Source organism: Trichoplax adhaerens, genomic scaffold (assembly GCF_000150275.1).
Source record: "Trichoplax adhaerens TRIADscaffold_1 genomic scaffold, whole genome shotgun sequence".
Taxonomy (NCBI): domain Eukaryota; kingdom Metazoa; phylum Placozoa; class Uniplacotomia; order Trichoplacea; family Trichoplacidae; genus Trichoplax; species Trichoplax adhaerens.
Window position 1 is genome coordinate 12,794,868 of NW_002060943.1, and position 19,162 is coordinate 12,814,029.

General features: G+C 34.6%; 2 protein-coding genes across 2 annotated transcripts; both read right to left on the reverse strand.

Annotated features, from left to right (window-relative positions):
- Nucleotides 1-9,779: 9,779 nt before the first annotated feature.
- Nucleotides 9,780-13,047, reverse strand: TRIADDRAFT_52793 (uncharacterized protein; the record flags this gene model as incomplete). Its single annotated transcript, XM_002109067.1, has 3 exons — nucleotides 9,780-9,869; nucleotides 10,245-10,383; nucleotides 11,534-13,047. 3 exons carry the CDS (start codon nucleotides 13,045-13,047, stop codon nucleotides 9,780-9,782), a joined length of 1,743 nt encoding a protein of 580 aa, XP_002109103.1.
- A 4,139-nt stretch (nucleotides 13,048-17,186) lies between these two features.
- TRIADDRAFT_19080 (uncharacterized protein) lies at nucleotides 17,187-18,710 on the reverse strand (the record flags this gene model as incomplete). The annotated part of the gene is made up of 1 exon (XM_002109068.1): nucleotides 17,187-18,710. The coding sequence occupies one exon, from the start codon at nucleotides 18,708-18,710 to the stop codon at nucleotides 17,187-17,189; it is 1,524 nt and encodes a 507-aa protein (XP_002109104.1).
- Nucleotides 18,711-19,162: the final 452 nt, after the last annotated feature.

Consider the following 19,162-nt stretch of genomic DNA (forward strand, 5'->3'; position numbering starts at 1 on the left):
TGCATCTAATCCTTTTACAACCACGTCTGTTTTACTAGTGGACGATAGCAGCTTTATAGATTCTTCCGCCATTCAGTCCTTTACTATAAATACCAATCTTGATAATAGCCTGTTGACGAACAGCCTTAATTTAATAGAAATCGTCTCTGCTGCAAAATCAACCAATCTCAATAGCTTAAGCAAAGAAGATGAATCTTTGGTGATCGCTAATACAGAAGATTTCCTATCGAATCATCAATCCACGTTAGTTAGTGGGGTATTCCTGAATACTAACGGTATCTCTCAATATATGGAGGACTCATCATTGGTATTTCCTATTACCATAGAGGATAATTCGCTCACGGCTAGCTCTAAATCTGTTCAAAACAATTTAGCTACAACAAGTATCAATATCATCAACGATCAATCTGTACTGATTAATACAGAAGAAGAGCCGCAAAATCTCCTATCCATTAGCCAATCTAACTTGGATACAACCATATCTAATCCTCTTATCATTACATCTGCTTTACTAGACGTTAGCATCTTTACAGATTCTTTTGGCAGTCTATCGCTCACTACAAATATCGGCCTTGATGATGGTCAGTTGATGAACAGCCTTAATTTACTACAAACTATCTCCAAAGTAACATCAACTGATCTCAATATCTATAGTGATGAAAAAGAATCTTTGCTGACTGCTGACACAGAAGACTTTCCATCGAATCATCCATCTGCATTAGTCATAACAACTTTGACTACATTAATTAATACCAACAGTATCTCTCAATATGTAGAGGATTCATCATGGAACTTCCCCATCGAGGATAATTCGTTTACGACTAGTTCTAAATCTGTACAAAACAATTTAGCTACAACAACCATCAATATCCTTAGTGATCAATCTGTACTGATTAATACAGAAGAAGTGTCACAAAATCTCTTATCCATTAGCGAATCTAACCTGGATATAACCGCATCTAATCCCCATATAATCCCATCTGTTTTACCAATAGACGATAGCAGTTTTACAGGTTCTTCAGCCAGTCTGTCGTTGACTACAAATTTCGGCCTTGATGATAGCCAGTTGACGAATAGCCTTCATTTAATACAAACAATCTCCGCTGCAAGATCTACTGATCTCAATAGTTTAAGCGATGAAGATGAGTCCTTAATGATCGCTGATACAGAAGACTTCCTATCGAATCATCCATCCTCATTTATTACTACAACTTTTACTACATTCATGACTAGTAATAATATCTCTGAATACGTAGAGGATTCATCATTGGTGTTCCCCATTGCCACCGAAGATGATTCGTTTACGACTAGTTCTAAATTTGTACAAAGCGATTTAGCTGCAACAAGTATCACTATCCTAAGCGATCAATCTGTGCTGATTAATACAGAAGAAGTGCTACAAAATCTCTTATCCATTAGCAAATCTAATCTGGATATAACCGCATCTAATCCCCTTATAATTACATCTGTTTTACCAATAGACGATAGTAGTTTTACAGGTTCTTCAGCCAGTTTATCGTTGACTACAAACACCAGCCATAATGATAGCCTATTGACGAACAGCCTTAATTTAGTACAAACCGTCTCCTCTGCAAGATCAACTGATCTTAATATCTTAAGCGATGAAGATGAATCTTTAATGATCTCTATCACAGAAGATTTCCTATCGAATCACCAATCTGCATTGGTTATAACAGCTTTAACTACATTAATTAACACCAACGGTATCTATCAATATGCAGAGGATTCATCGTTGTTGCTCTCCATGGACACTAAGGAATATTTGTTCACGACTAGCTCTAATTCTGTAGAAAAGGATTTAATCACAACCAATATCACTATCCTAAGTGATCAAAACGAATCTGTACAGATGATCACTATAGGAGAAGGGCCACAAAATCTCTTTTCCATCGTCCAATCCAATCTGGTTATAACTGCATCGAATCCTCTAGTAATCACATCTGCTTTTCCAATCCATGATGGCAGCTTAGTACATTCTTTAAACAGTCTATCGTGGACTACCAACACTGATCTTGTACATAATCTGTCAATAAACAGCTCTGACTTAATCCATACCACTTCCATTACAAAATCAAGCAACATTAATATCTTAAGTGATAAAGTTGATTCTTTACTAATCACTGACACAGAAGATTTCCTATCAGATCATCAATCCACGTTAGCCATAACTGTGTCTACAGTCATGAATAGTCACGATATCTCTCAATATGTACAAGATTCTACATTGGTATTCCCCACTGAGGCTAATTCGTTGACGATTAGCTCAAAATCTGCAGAAATGGATTTAGCTAAAACAAATGTTAATATCCTAAGTGATCAATCTTTGCTGATTACCACAGAACAAGTGCCAGGAAATCCCTCAGCTATAACCCAATCCAACCTGGGCATAACTACATCAAATCCTCTTACAATTCTAATTCCGTCTATTTTACCAATGGACGATAGCAGTTTTACAGATTCTTCAACCAGTCTATCGTTGACTATAAACATTAGTCTTAAAGACAGTTTGTCCACAAGTAGCTCCAATTCAATGCAAACCTCCCTCATTCGAATATCCACCAACATCAATATCTTAAGTGATGAAGATGAATCTTGGCTAATCACTAACACAGAAGATTTCCTATCGAATCACCAATCTACATTCGCCCTAACTGCATCGACAATATTGATCAATACCAATAGTTTCTCTCAAAATGGAGATGATTCAACATGGAGGTTCCCCATCGCCACGGAAGACAATTTGCTAAGGATTAGCTCAAACTCTGTCGAAAAAGAATTGACGACAGCCATCATCCCCATTTTAAGTCATCAAGAGGAATCAGTGCTGACAACAAATCTTGGGAATCTCCAACCGCTTTCCAGCATAGTATTGAGCATAGGTCCAGCTACCTTCCAACTCGAGGCAAGTATTTCAGAAGATTACCATGATTCCTCCAATGTTATTGCTAGCAACGAAATTCCTATTCTACCATCCTCTATCCTTACCGTCAAGGATACTCTACTCTTTAGCAGTGTTTTTAGCGCAGTAGATCAGTCTTTCATGACAAAAATGACCTTAAACGACCTATCTGACATAGTATCAATATCGGATGTCTCGAATCAATCACTAGCCATGTTGGACAGAAGTAGTCGTTCAGAATATCAAGAAGGTTCATTGCTCATTTCGCCAACTACTTCATCTCTAATAATGTCGCCTTCACAAATGGATGAGAACGATTTCATTTCAGCCTTTAGCATCACTCAATTAATCCATGATGAGGAATATTCTTCGTCAGCAGAAGCATTGCTTCATCAATCGCTCTATCTATCCAATTCTGCCTTTTCGCAATTCTCCCATCTACCAATCTACAGCAATACCATTCCAAGCCATCAAGGCAATTTACCTTCAACCATTTCCTCCTTGTATTCCAATGTTGTTCCCTCTAGCGGGATAGAGCTCGTTAGCAGCCGTGATATCTTCACTGATCAGGATGAAATTTTACTAGTAACTACAAAAGTAAATAACTTAATTTCTATGACAGCATCTGGAAATGTCTTGATCATTTCAACGAGTAGGATAAATGCTATAAGTGATGGCGAAGATTCGTTATCGTATGGAAGTACAAATACGATTCTATCTGATGTTCCATCGACTACTATTGCAACATGGTTGGACTCTAACACCATTTCAGATTATCAACAAGACTTATCGTTTGCAAGCACCAATATCCTTCAGCCGGATATTGCATCCACTACCACTGCTACCCCTATCCTCTTTCAACTAGACACTAACACCTTGTCAGATTATCAAGAAAATTTGCCGTTTGCGAGCACTCACAATCTCCAGCTGGATATTGCATTGATTACCATTGCTACACCAATCACCTTCCAACTAGATACTAACACCTTTTCGCATTACCAAGAAAGTTTATCGTTTGCAAGCATAAACAATATTTATCCTGAGATAGTGTCGAAAACCATTGCAACATCTATCGCTTTACAGCTAGATACGAACTCGATTTCAGATTATCAACAGAGTTTGCCGTTTGCAAGCACCAATATTCTTCAGCCGGATATTGCATCGGCTACCATTGCAACTGCAAACATCTTGCAGCTGGACACCAACACCATTTTAAATTATCAAGGAAGTTTATCGTTTGCAAGCACTAATAACTTTCAGCCGGATATCTCAAATTACAAGCAGAGTTTACCGCTAGTAAGCACTAAGATTTATCAGCCGGATATTGCATCGACTACCTTTGCAACACCAATCATCTTGCAGCTAGACTCAAACACCATTTCCAATTACCAAGAAAGTTTATCGTTTGCAAGCTCTAATAATCTTCAGCAGGATATTTCATATTACAAGCAGAGTTTACCGCTTGCAAGCACTAAGATTTATCAGCCGGATATTGCATCGACTACTATTGCAACGCCAATCATCTCGCAGCTAGACACAAACACCATTTCAGATTACCAAGAAAGTTTATCATTTGCTAACACAAATAATAATCATCTTGAAAATGCATCGACTACCATTGCCACACCAATCATCTTACAACTAAATGCTAGCACAACTTTAAAGGACCAACAGGGTTTATCATTGGCAAGCACAAATATTCTCCAATCCGATTTTAAATCGACTGCCAAGGAGAGTTTACCAACTACTGCAGAAACACATTGGATTCAAACACGATCCATTTCTGATTACAGTAATTTCTACAGTAAAGATGATCTATCAGCTGTAGTTTCCTTTGGCTTTAGTAGCATATCTATGAAACTGTCATCAACCCTCCTTGAAACTTTTCCAATGACCAGTTCGAAAGTTTATGAAGGTTTATCCAGTACTATTTTGGCTTCTGAAATAAGATCTTCTATAACGCTGTCTTCAACGGCTACCTTTAGCTTACCTACATTTTACACATTCAGTTCTAATCAGTACGTCTCTAGCTTTCGACCATCTTCATTAACAGCATCGACTGCAGCCAACATCAACACTTACGAAAGCTTGGCTTTCGCTTCGAACATTGCAAAGTCAGTGGAATCCATTAATACTCCATTTATTCCACAAAGTGAAGAATCCACGCAATTATTATCCAATATCATCACGTTATCCTTTCCTTCGTTCAGCATAGGCCATGTTACTTCATTCTATCCTCCTACGAGTAATTCGCCAACTCCTACTTCTGCTTTGGTTAACACTACCTTGCAGAGTTTATTAGACAGCATGCACACCTTGACATCAAGTTCTTCTGATATCAATGTAGCATCATCAGTTATTCCTAAACCTATAGCTAGCAGTTTAGACACTATCTCTCTGATTTTTAAGATAGACAATACGACTGGTAGCCTAATGGATTCGTATACTCCCTCTTATTCTCCAACATCATCTATCAATATCTTGCCCATATCGGCGAATCGATCATCCGCAGCATCGACTACCATTTCAGCTGATGTTGAAATATCGAGCTCCATCATCAGTATAGATAAATCCCCTTCTGGGTTAATAACTACTAAAAATTTAGCGTCTTTACCTTTATTATCTGGCTCAACAGCAGGAATGATTAGCTCTAAACTATTTACTACCGATATTCTATCCTATACGAACAATTCCACTTCAAGCATCCAAGTAGAAATATCTGCATCCAAGCCAATTTTAATTGCAACAAATCCTCTTACTAGCGGTATAAATAATTATAATCCAAGTCCAACAACCTTACTTACAACAACGTCTTCGGCTGTGTTTTCCGCTACGCCAACAATTAATCCTTGCCAAAGTAATCCTTGTAAACCGTTTGCAGTTTGTTATCCGCAACAATCTTTACCTAGCCAGTACTTCTGTCGATGTAGAGTAGGCTATTACCAGCTAAATCCGAACATTTTCTTAACAAGCAGCCAAGGATGTTTAGGTATCGTGATTGGAGTAATTCTGCATTATAGATAGTTACCTGGGGCTATAAATTGATTGCCTTGCCATACGTCTTGAAGAGCGTAGATTCTCCATTTATCGTTTCATAATGAATAATTTTTCGTGCTTGTGTACAAACTGAAAATTTTTACCGTCGTTATTTCAATCGTGTACTACGATGGCATTTTAAATTATTGTAATCGTATGTGAAAAATCTGAGGCTAAATATATCAATCTACAACTAAACAGTTTAAAATAGCGATTGATATGCTTTGTATTTTATCCACGGAATTGTAGAAGGAATCTATTTTTCTGGTCTGTTAACTCTCGATGCAGCTTTTTTCCCGTCGTTAAATGATGCCACTAGCCAAAAAGGACAACAAATTAAACATGAAAGCAAATTACTGGTATCGCCCTTTATTCGCACTAACGATAGTACCTTATCCAATCTATTAAACTACTGACATCTTTAACTGATCATTTTCATGTTGTCCTTAGATGGAAGAAGCAATACGAAATAGCGCAGTGACTGCTAGCAACTTTATCTATATTTTCATTGTTGGCCTTAGGTAAGGAAATCATGTTAAGTAATCCTTAATAGATAAAGCAAGCATGAGTAAAGGAATGGGAATCAGGCAATTATTTCTTACACATTACAGCAATCTACAAAGCTGTTTGCATTTTAAAATGGCTTTTACTTTAACCAATAGCGAATGATATTTGCAGTATATCCAGTACAAGTAATTAATAAATTAATAACTGTGTTTATATTATAGATCTGGAAGCATTCTGGTCGATTTTTATGCTATCTATGATAGTAACGCGACAGTCAATGAAATCATTCTTGAAACAACTATTAAACAACATGTACGATTCGTGGATAATTTTGTAGTTCAAACTGTTAATATGACAGGTAGGACAACTCGCTTTACATGTAATATTAGATATATCCGTTAAGTCTAACTCAGATATTACCATGGAAAATTAGAAACAAATGAATGCTTAGACGATAATGATCCCTGCTCTGGTGAAGAAAAGCTATGCATCGATTTAGAATATGGGTTTAAATGTGAAAACTGTCCTGTCGGCTTTCTATTTAATTCATCTAGCAAAGGGTGTTCAGGTAATTATTGCATACTATTCAATTTACAGTTTGCCATTAAATAGCCCTAGTGAGAGTATAGTCTTAGTTTTGACAAATCAACATTTATCAAATGCGAGAAATTATGTTTTAATAGAGTTAAAGCAGATTCATATCATTTATGCTGGTACTTGATCGATAATATGTACTAATGGATGAAAATACTATCTAGTGCTGCCTAAAATTTGGCTAATAGCAATAATCATTATTCCCGTACTAGACATCAACGAATGTATTGGCGGCACCAATCCTTGCAATAGCAATAAGAAATGTGTTAATACCAATGGAAGTTATGCATGCCGGCCGGAATCAACTACTAAACCACCTCTCGGTATTTGCCTCTTAGAGATTACATCAATAAAACTTAGAAATGTCTAAAAGTTCTAAATAGTTATTAATAAGCACACGTCAGTATCTAGGTCGACTAATCTTTTCCTTTTACATTTTGTAGTGACTTGTAGTCCTTCCCATTGCAAAAATGGCGGAATTTGTAGTTTTAATACTTCTTCAAATGTCACCTTTTGCAGGTAAGTTTCATACTCACTGATTATATATTAGAATGCTATATTAACCATTACGTTAAATAAAATAGAGGAACAGAATTGTTAAAATTACGGACTGTTGATCATTATTTCATAATGTATAGCAATCGAATTTTTATATTTAGTATCACTAGAGATACTATAATAGGAATGTAATAAAATCGATTTTAATTTTCTGTTTGCAATCTTTTTCAGATGTACAGCCTTCCATTCTGGTTCTCAGTGCCAAAATTTAAGCTGTAAGATTATTTTTATTGTACAGTACATAATTATTGGTATTCTTCTAAATTGATTATCATTTTTTAATTAGCGATCAGTATTATTATTATCACCCTTGGAATAGGAATATCTTCCGTTTTTGTTGTCATCATCGTGGTAATAATCTATTTTCGGAGTCAAAGGTAATAATCAAAGCAACTTTTAATGTTTCATGATAATAAATTTTATTGTAGCTACTTTCATGCACAACTGCTTCTTTATCTTTGGAACGTGAAAAAGCTGCATATGTGAGCTGCCGCTATAGTATTAAAATCATAGACAATGATGCAAATTTCGTAATAGTAAACGTAATATATCAATTCATCTGTTGCATTTCATGCTTATTACCAATTACTTACTTTATGTTTAAATATGTTACATCACCCTAAATTTTCTTGAATCAAAATCTTTTTAAAAGAAAAAGGTCAAACTTAAATATTGAACAACTAGCTGGAAGTTCTGATCAAAGCAGTGAAGCAATTGACTTGGAAAGCAGTAAATTGGAACCTATTCCTTCTAGACCTTACACCGGCCGTCTTGGTGGAGAGGATACTGTAGTAATTTACGATGAATAGTGGCCTAAAATTGGAATCAGTTTCGGGAGAAAGTACTTGCTAGTATAAAGACTTCGTATTAATTAATTGTATATAAAGTTGCACTATAATTTTGCTAAATTAGCATTTCAATGATAAAGCATAGAAAAATGACTTGTAAGGAAAAATTCTCTACTTAAAGTAATGACTTTTTAGGCAAGATACGTATAATTCTATCCTATATATCATAAAATAATTTTATCCAAGTATGTTTATGTGTACTTTTCAGTGCATACTATAAATAGAATAGACAAATATAGAATACACGAGTATTACGAGCGATGGGTGAACTAGTCAAGAAATAAATTATTTTTGAACAAATAAAATTATGAACGAAATAGATTACTCTTCAATTGTATCTTGATTATTAATTGTATCAACTTTATAGTGTTATCTAATATTCTTTATCTTATGTTGTGTTAGTCCTTGGAATTAGCACAAGAGCCCTAGCCTTTCGAATTTAAATTTCACTAAGCAAAGGTTCAATTACAATTTCTAGATGATATCTAAACAAACTGACATTAAATTTTGAGGTTCAATATACTAATTTTATATCGATCTACTGTTTATTATGGACTTTTTAAAGATAATCTTAATTAATCTAAATTTTAAATTCAACGGGCCTTTATTTATACGATACTACCTATTAACAGAGATAGACTAAAAATAACGGTAATATATTTTTGGGCAATAATTTCATAAATGGCTTGTATATTTTAATAACAATATTTCAAATTTTTATTTTGTTGTATTATGATGCTAATACTAAACTTATCAATCTTAATATGCTGTATTTTTGAAACTCATTAATAAAATGGTATAAGAAAAAATATCCAGAAAGACTAATAATCTATTTGATTTCTTTAAAACTTGTTACCTTCATGAATTGTCATGGTGACTGGTAAATATTATTACGCGATATAAACAAATAAATCTGCAATTCTACGATTGCATGTTGCGATAGATGCTATTCAATGGTGTTTGCACGTACTGTATAAGTGCTTATAATTGATAATACGATTTCAATATAAGGATGGGCTTTAGTTTTATATTCTGCTATAAAGTCATTGAATGCAGTGAGCATGCATGCAAGATAGAAAAATATACGTGCAAGAGTTAATGTTTTTGCAGCGATAGTACAGCTCCAAAATTAGCTTACAACTAAAGTTATAGGATTGTACGAAAATAAATGAATTAAACGTTTTATCGTAAGATGTTTAGTATCTGTTTGTAGGAGGTGATTATAGTAAATATACTGACATGTTCATGTTAGGATTCTGAGACATAAATTAATTGCATAAAGTATGTGAGAATTGTAAGACTTTTATTATCACATTTTAATTAGAAACGCGAATTTGAATTGGGGGCACTAGTAACTTCGATATGCTGATTGCAGCTAGATCGTCCTTGAAAGTTGTACGACAAACCTAATTTACGAGTGCATAATGTATTGAAGTTAACAAGAAAATAATAGTTCTTGTTTCATTATTTGAAGTTGCTTTATCACAAGCAATCTTAACTCTCAGAAAAATACTCCAAGAAGAAAAAAATTATAGAATCAGTAAGCTTCATAAGAACAAACAGCAATGTACTTATGGTAAGGAAGTGCAATTAAAACGTGTATTCTATCAGCAGAGCAGCTAAGTACTTGTTATGCACTGCTTGCTTCGGATACAGAACAAATTATATCCGCATTCCAAATTCTATGGAATAGCACCGAACTATAGCTCTTGCTTATTTCGACTATCTTCCTGTGGATTATGTGTATTTGCTGATTCAAAATTGCATTGAAAACTTTTCACCAGCGAAGGTAAAAGCTTATTCCAAAAGTTCCTTGCAGCTGGTATAAAATTCCCTTCTACTTGTAAATCTTTTCTAACTAGGAGATATCTTTCATCACCTTGAGCATAAGGACGCCAATCATCTATATCCATTGGTTTCCTGGTTGTAATATATAATAAAGCACTTGATTAAAATTTATAACATCTTGCTAGATTGCTTCCATGGTTTTTACTGAATTAGATAATTTTCAGAAATTTGCTAGCATAGGACCAATGAGGCATGGACTATCTACTTGATTCAAAGATATCCTGCATTGCTCAATTACATCCATATTTTGACAAGATAATGTTTAGAGATTTGCTGGCACAGGATTAATCAGGTATGGTTTATCTACTTGATTAAAGGATATCCTGCATTGCTCAATTATATCCATATTTTGGCAAAATAATATTTAGAGATTTACTGCCACCGGATTAATCAGGTATGGACTATCTATTTGATTAAAATATATCCTACATGGCTAAATTACATTTTAATTTTTGCTTTACAAAGATAATTTTACGGGATTTGTTGGCACGGAGCTAATCAGGTATGGACTCTCTACTTGATTAAAGTGTATCCTATATTGCTAAATTGCATCTTTTTTTTGCATATTAAGATAATTTTACCGAGGTTTACTAGAACTTGATCATTGAGATATGCACTATCCCTACGCGTATTCACGACTCACTTAAGGATTAAAATTAATTTCTGCACTGGATTTACTTGTTATCGTTACGTCAATTTGCGATCAAATGATGCAGCTAAGCATTTTCATAACATAGCGCTTGTAAGCCATTTTAAGCTGGTGCAACACAGAGAAAGTTTGTATCCAGTTAATTATGCCTATCGTCCAAAATTTGGACAAGAACTGCAAATTGTTAGAGATGTATACTTTTTGAAAACAGAAGTCATAGTATTGTAAGTCGTACATGCTCAAGATGGACTCATATTTCTTCAATCTAGTTTCCTAACGTATCATATCAATTTAATTAAATGTATGAAATATCGTAACATGCAAGCATCTCGAAATGATATAGGATAAACAACGCCTAGCTTTTAGTGTTCTAACGATATACTGTCATAACTGATACCGTTAGTCGATATTGCACACATCTTTTATCGCGATTGGAGATTCTAACTTGACGTTAGCTATTCTTGTCTTCATTCTTGCCGTTTAGATCAAGCTTTAAAATCAAATTAGCTTGTTCTAGCAATGTATCAAACTGCTAATGTCTTACTACTGGCAGTATTGATTTAGATTACTTACTCTCTTCTGGCTAATCCACCCATGATTCCCATCATATGCTTACTCACTTCTACATCATCTTTGGTATACGTATCTTTAATATAAGCTGGATGATGCAATGGATAGCCAAATATATAGGGTACTTCCATTTGATGGATAATTCCTGCGGCAGGTGGAAAATAGGCTGAACCCACTGTAAATTGATCAAATAGCATCATATATGGCGAATAGTTGTGGGTTGCTAATTGACCAGCAAGATAGGCAGCTGGGACTTGAAAAAGTGCATGAGTTGCAAGTCGATCCAATTGACAACGATTTCCAATGGGATTATTAATATCTGTATAATTTGTATATTCATGAACGATGAGAGAATGAAGAGAGTCAGGTATAAAGGGTAATTTTGTAATTTGAACGAAAGATTCCCTAGAAAAACCGGCATTATAGCCAGGGAGCGAGGATGTCATGACAGCACCATCATTTTGCACCGTACTTATAAGTACCTTTTCCATTGGATTGATTAAACCTTTATAGAGAAGGACTTTAGGATCATCAGGTATAAATTGTTTATCCACTGCTGGTCGAAATAGATACGGATCCAGATTTCTTATTTCCAGTTGTGCTGTTTGTAATTCATCTTCACTAAGCTTTCGTAAGCATTCTACGGATTCCTCAACCGAATTTTTGGTATTATTGCATGATGTCTTTGAAAGAAATTTAGTAAATGCCCCATCTAACTGTTCCCATTTGGTATAATATGCATTCATCATCATATTGGTACCACTAAACATAGCCACACTATGGAATAAACCACGACTGACAGGAGAAGTTAAATGATAGGATATTGAAATGGATCCCGCAGAATGCCCACTTAGCAAAACATTATTGGGGTTGCCACCAAAGGAGGCAATATTGGCTAGGACCCATTTCAAGGCTAGAGCTTGATCATAAAATCCTACGTTAGGCTCAATTAAGACTTTATGAGCAGCATTTCGTGCGGCTAGAAATCCAAAAGAACCTAACCGATAGTTGATCAAGACCACAATCACATTCTCATAGCTGGATAATGTTTGTCCATGCCACCATGATCCATCTCCATGCAACAAACTACCACCATGAACCCATACGATGACCGGTAGTTGATCTGAACTTTTTGTTGTAGGCGTAAAAACATCTAGGTAAAGACAATCTTCACTTATTTTCATTTCAGGACCGTTTGGATTACTTCGATCGAAAAACGACGTTGGAGATCGATACTGAGAGCAGGTTGATTTATACTGAAAACATGGAAGAGGTTTTTCCCATTTCGATTCATAAGGGACAGGTCGTTGATAGCGTAGCGAACCGATCGGAGGTTGTGCAAAGGGAATCCCTTTAAAGCTATAGATTGTTTTATCCAAAATTACTTGTTTTTTGCCTTGGATAGGACCATTACTAATATTGATGGTGATGGAATCATCCTTAGTGGCATCTAAATGAACGGCTAAAGATAGCAAGATCATCTTAATGATGATCAGATTACGCAAAAGACAAGCCATATCTTGCACTGCTTATTTCTTCGTCAACGGCAGTATTAGCAAATTGGAATGGTCAACAGGTCCTCTAGCAATATCCGACTGTCGAAGAGCTAGGCGCAATGCATCTCTAAATGATTTTTTTCCCACTTGTTCAATAATTTATAATTAAAATGAAGCATATTGCTTGACCAAACTGCTATCCTAAGGAAATAGTTTATGTACTCAACCATCACGTGTTGATTTAAAATAACAATCATGATAACCTATACTCCCATCACCTTTGCTTTGTTCGTTTATATTAGTATAATTACTCCTTATTTTGAAAGAGGGGATTGGAAAGAAGAGCAAGGGTACTGTTAGTTATGGACAAATCATGATACACCAACCGTATTGGCATTGAAAGCGAATTGGAGTGGCATAAACAACGTCAATAATATAAATTTCTGGATAAACGCTTGACGTGGGAATTTATGCTAATGATGTCTCATAAGCTAGGGCAAAAATGGTCGAGGTTGAAAATGATTTGATGATAATTCATTATTTTACTATTCGCTTAAATCACTATTCTATATTCTGCTTTACTCCTTCTACTTTTAAGTCTTTAAATGGCAGTCTCAAGTCCTAGAGCGATAAGTAGCAACTATACCTTAAAATGTGATCTATTCTATTTGACTTTAATTGCATTCGTATACCTTCCACCACATAAAAGGCCAGCAATCCAAACATACAAACTAGTTTGTAATAACTGCAGGGTGTTAGCAGAAAATCTTGTCTATTCTACATTCTTCTTTTACATGGTTTTACTGTTTGCTTGAATAACTATTCTATATTGTGCTTTACTTCTAATAAGTCCTTGCATAGCAGTTTCAAGTCCTAGTACTAACAAGTAACATCTCTAAATTACAATGGGATCGACGATACCTAAGCTTAGATAGAAAAATAGAAAATTTTTCCTAAGCATTCTAATTTAATTACATCGAAGGCCTCCCACTCCTATAAACGGCCAGAAACTCAAATATACATAACAGTATACTCGTATAATTACTATAGGGTATAAGTAAAAAATCCTGTTGCTTCGCCGATAGTATGCCTGCTTTTTACGTTTGCAAATATCGAATCGACAAGCCTGAAATACTCTGGCGTCTATCGCAACATCTTAGCCAAGAATGGCTACAAATGCCAAAAAAAATTAAACGCATTTCTGTCATAAAGGCCATTCAAAATGAAGTATCTTGTCAACACCATGTATTTGTGGTTACCTTTAGTTCATCTTTTGTAAAATCAGAATGTCGACTTAACTGATCAAAGACTGCTGCTACGGTACAAGGAATAGTTCAAGGTAGGATCAATCATTGTGTGCCGCAAGATTTTGTCCAAAATTTGCAAGCTATACTCCCTGCGGGTAAAAATGCTTTAAGAATAGGAAGGCTAATTTGCAATATTTCTTACTAACAGTGAATCGCACCAACTACTGCGTTGGCATGCATCTAATGCCGTCTAAATCAACATTGATCGCTAAACTAGGCGTTTTCTTTGCACAAAAGGCTTGAATATTTATAGATTTATACGTACAGTAAAATGATTTTAAGCTAAAGTAGAAAACAAAGATGTAAGGTATCACTGAGACTACATTCATGATACAGCGAATAAATTTTTTTAACTGCGAGAAGGGTTTTAATTTCTAGTTTCCTACTGGAAACATGAAATATATTTTTAGTCTTGCAATGACTCCAATGGCGCCATCATAAACCTTGATCAAGGATTGCAGCAGTATGAATGATGGCCAAACCCAATAATTATTTAATACAATTATTGCAATGAATCTCACATCATTCGACATCAGCTTGCAGCTAGAATAAATGGTCGGTAAAAGGAAATATATAACGGTTGATGACCTCCTTGTTGTAAATGGCCAAGTTCAGAAAAGATCATAGTACAGAAGAACTTTGTTTTAATGTTGTACCACGTATCAATTATGAAAACAGCTTTCCAATCGTAGCTTACGACGAGTAGCTCCAATGATCAGCGACAGGACATATTGTCTCCCACATTAAAAGACATTCAGAAATATTTCTTACACTATCGCCTAGGACTTGCATCACTAGCAATGCTATTATATAAAGTATCCAACTAATATTTTAATTTTAGGAGATCAATTGATCTCTCTTGATACATAGATGACAAATATTTTCCTTGTATTACATTGACTTTAAAAGTATTAGCATCAACTAAAATAATGGCGATAGTAGCATTTTTCTCAGATGAATCAGGTGTATCGGATACCCTATTAATTGATATTGATATTGCTATACCATCTATACTTTTCACATAAACCGAAATCTATATATTAAGCCGAAGAAAAATCGCATGATCAAGGCCTCCACTCTGTAATTAATTCGTAATATGCTATCTATAGTAGCTTGTTTAATAAAGTTCAATAGAATTGATATCATGTACATATACATTACAATAGCTGCAATATTTTCAGTAGTAAATTTGTTCATAAAGAGTAAGACGACTTAATACTACTAAAAGATGAGGCAGATTCCAAGTAATTTATTTAATTATATGCAGTTGGTACTAAATGGAAAGTTCATAAATATATCATCCAACAGCTTATAATAGATGAAATGATTAATATGGCCATTAATATGAATATAGAAATATCTTGTAAAATAGTTAACACGAAGAACACTTTTAACGTACTCATTTTACATACATGTCGGCATGGCTATAAGATATTATATCTGTGTCATGATTTAAAATAAGTTAACCTAACAAATACTATTATGTTTGTGTCGTAATTACAAATAAGTCAACTTAGCAAGTACATTATTTCCTTACAAACGAGTATGCGAGTATGTTAATAATTTCAACTTTTAGGTCATTAATTTGCAGTGGTCTAGAATATTCCTGTATCAGGTATGTAGGCTTATTTTAGCTTTGTTTCTCTTTCTTTCTTATTGCATACCAATTAAATACAGAAAAGAAGATAATTATAAAGGATAACATTATTGCAGTATAGAGATAGAAAATATTTTCTTGCTTTAGTCGATCATTTTCCATTTCGAATGCTTTGTTGGACGACTTTAAATCACTTTCACTATACTTCAACAACGAAGGAATGATTTCATTCCAAAACATCGTGGCTGCTGGTATAAAATTTTTCTGGACTTTCAACTCTTTCCCAACTAAGAGGTATTTTTTATCACTGTCGGTATAAGGAGTCCAACCATCAATATCGATTGGTTTTCTAATTATTGTAAAATATAATAAACATGTTTAACATACTTCCAATATTGCTACATGGCACAACAGTATCATTCTTTATCACTGCCTAGATCTGTTATCGAAGTTGGAGTTTTATAGAGAAGCAATAAAGAATCAAAAATGGTGTTAGTGGTATCTTATTGTGGTTCCTAAAACATAAATTATGGTCAGTTAATGCTAAAATGGATTAATTTTAGCATTATTTATTGGATAGTGCATGATTGAATTACAGCAAGGCCGAATTATGATTGAGTAAATTATCAAGCCAAGTTAAAGTATGGATCAAGTTATACTAAATTTCAGTGAGTTCAATAGCTAGATTACTAATAAACTTACGCAACTTTGCGATTGTGATGATTTTGTGAATTTTAATTTCATACTGTTATCCATTTTTATGCTAAAATCGATACTATACGTGTATATGCAATCTCCTATAGCGCTGTAATTTAGACTACCCATTTGACCTTTAGACAGGGTTGTCTATATTTGCTTAATTAAGGTACTGATACAAAGCAATGTCGCTGGTTTTACCATCGCTATTCTATTCGATATGTATCTCCTATATATTCACAAATGCATATATACTGTACATCTTGTATGCTATGCACATTAAAACTAGCCTTATCTTAAGCCAGCTTTATCCAGTCAAGCTGCCCATTTAAAAGAAGTTAGTAAAGGATAATGTATTGCTACGAAGAATGTTATAACATGTCGTCAAAGTGATGAATTATTCATAGCTTAAAACGAATAAATTACGACAATTAAAAATAGCTATTTACCACTTAATCGATGCCGAGACTGTTTAAACTATCAAACTAACTCAAACATAGACTCCACGCAAAATATCACCAGATTGTCTATCGCATTTTAATGTTAAAATAATCGACATATTACCCATTCTTAGCTAAACTGCTCATCATCTTCATCATATGCTTGCTCACTTCCACATCATCTTCTGTATAATTATCTTTAATATAATCGGGTTGATGCAATGGATAACCAAAGATATATGGCACTTCCATCTGATGAATAACTCCAGCATAATGTGGATAATATGCTGAACCAGCAGTAAATTGATCAAACAGAATCATGTACGAGGAATAATTATGCTCTCCTAATTTACTGGCAAGTTCAGCAGCGGGTGCTTGAAAAAATCCTTGAGTTAACATTCGATCGAGTAGATGGCGATTTTGAATGAAATCATTTACTTCCACATTACGAGTATATTCATGGGTGATTAGGGAGCGAATGGTCTCAGGATAGTCACTGTAGATATAGTGAATCATTTTATCCAGTACTTGTCGAGGGATACCATATTCCGAGCCCGGAAGCTCAGCGCTAAATACTGCACCATCATCTTTTACTGTACTTATAAGTATATTATTCATTGGGTTGATCAAACCTTGATCAAGTAGTAGTCTAGGATTATCAAGTATAAATTCAGAACCAACAACAGGTCGAAATGGAAATCTTGACGACTTCATGGCTTCTTCTTGCGCTATTAATAATTCATCATGACTAAGTTGCTTTAAACACTCTACCGATTTTTCAACTGCATCTCTGCTGTTATTGCAAGATGTCTTTGAAAGAAACAAATCAAATTCCCCATCTAACTCTTCCCATCCTTGATGATATGCTTCTTTCATCATATTTGTGCCACTAAATAAAGCCACACTATGAAACAAATCTCGACTCTCTGGAGACATCATATGATATGTTATAGAAAGGGATCCTGCAGAATGGCCACTTAGCACAATGTTTTTCGCGTTACCACCAAAGTAGGCAATATTATTTTGTATCCATTTCAATGCTTGATTTTGATCCCACAAGCTCAAATTGGGTTCAATAATTACTTTATTAGCGGAGTTTCGAGTAGCAAGTAGCCCAAAAGATCCTAAACGATAATTTATCGTAACTACAATCACATTCTCATGACTAGCTAACGTTTGTCCATGCCACCAAGCTCCATTACCATGCAACATGCTTCCACCGTGAATCCACACAATAACTGGTAGATTATCCGATGCTACAAGTGTAGGTGTAAAAACATTAACATAAAGACAATCTTCGCTGAAATTATATTCCGGACCATTTGGATTTGTTCGATCATAAAATGAGGTTGGAGATCGATGTTGAGAACATGATGATTGGTAGTGGAAACACTGGCGTGTTTTTTTCCATTTCGATTTAATTGGCACAGCTCGTTGATAACGTCGTGAACCGATCGGGGGTAGGGCATACGGAATCCCTAGAAAGCTATAAATTGTATTATTAAGAATAGCTTCTTTCTTGCCTTGGATAGGACCATTTGCGATATTGATCGTGGCTGAATCATCGTTATTGGCAGATATCAATACAGCTATAGAGAGCAAACCGGCATTAATGATAATCAGATACCGTAAAACATAAGCCATATCTTATACCAAGAAGACGAAGCATCAATCTATCCTATCCAAAGCATTCGGGCAATAATCATTCGCAAGCCTGAAATTTGGGTTGTAAAATAAAATACAATATTAGTATACAGATATTGTACCCTTGCCAAGACTACTAGTGATACAATATCCGACAATTATCACAACCATTTTGCATAACACAGTACTTAATAGAATGCCATGGATTGAATTTTTCGCCACAGTAGAATGGCTAGCGATACAATATCAAACAATTTTTCTAACCATTTTGCATGACAGAGAACTTAATAGAATTACTTGGATTTAATTAATTTTTAATTTTTATATTAGAATGGTTTATGTACGATATAAGCACGTGCCCATATCATATAATAGCTTTTCTACTAGTTATGCTTTGTTTTTTGATATTAGCATAATTGGACCATACTTTGAGATAAATGATTGAAAAGATT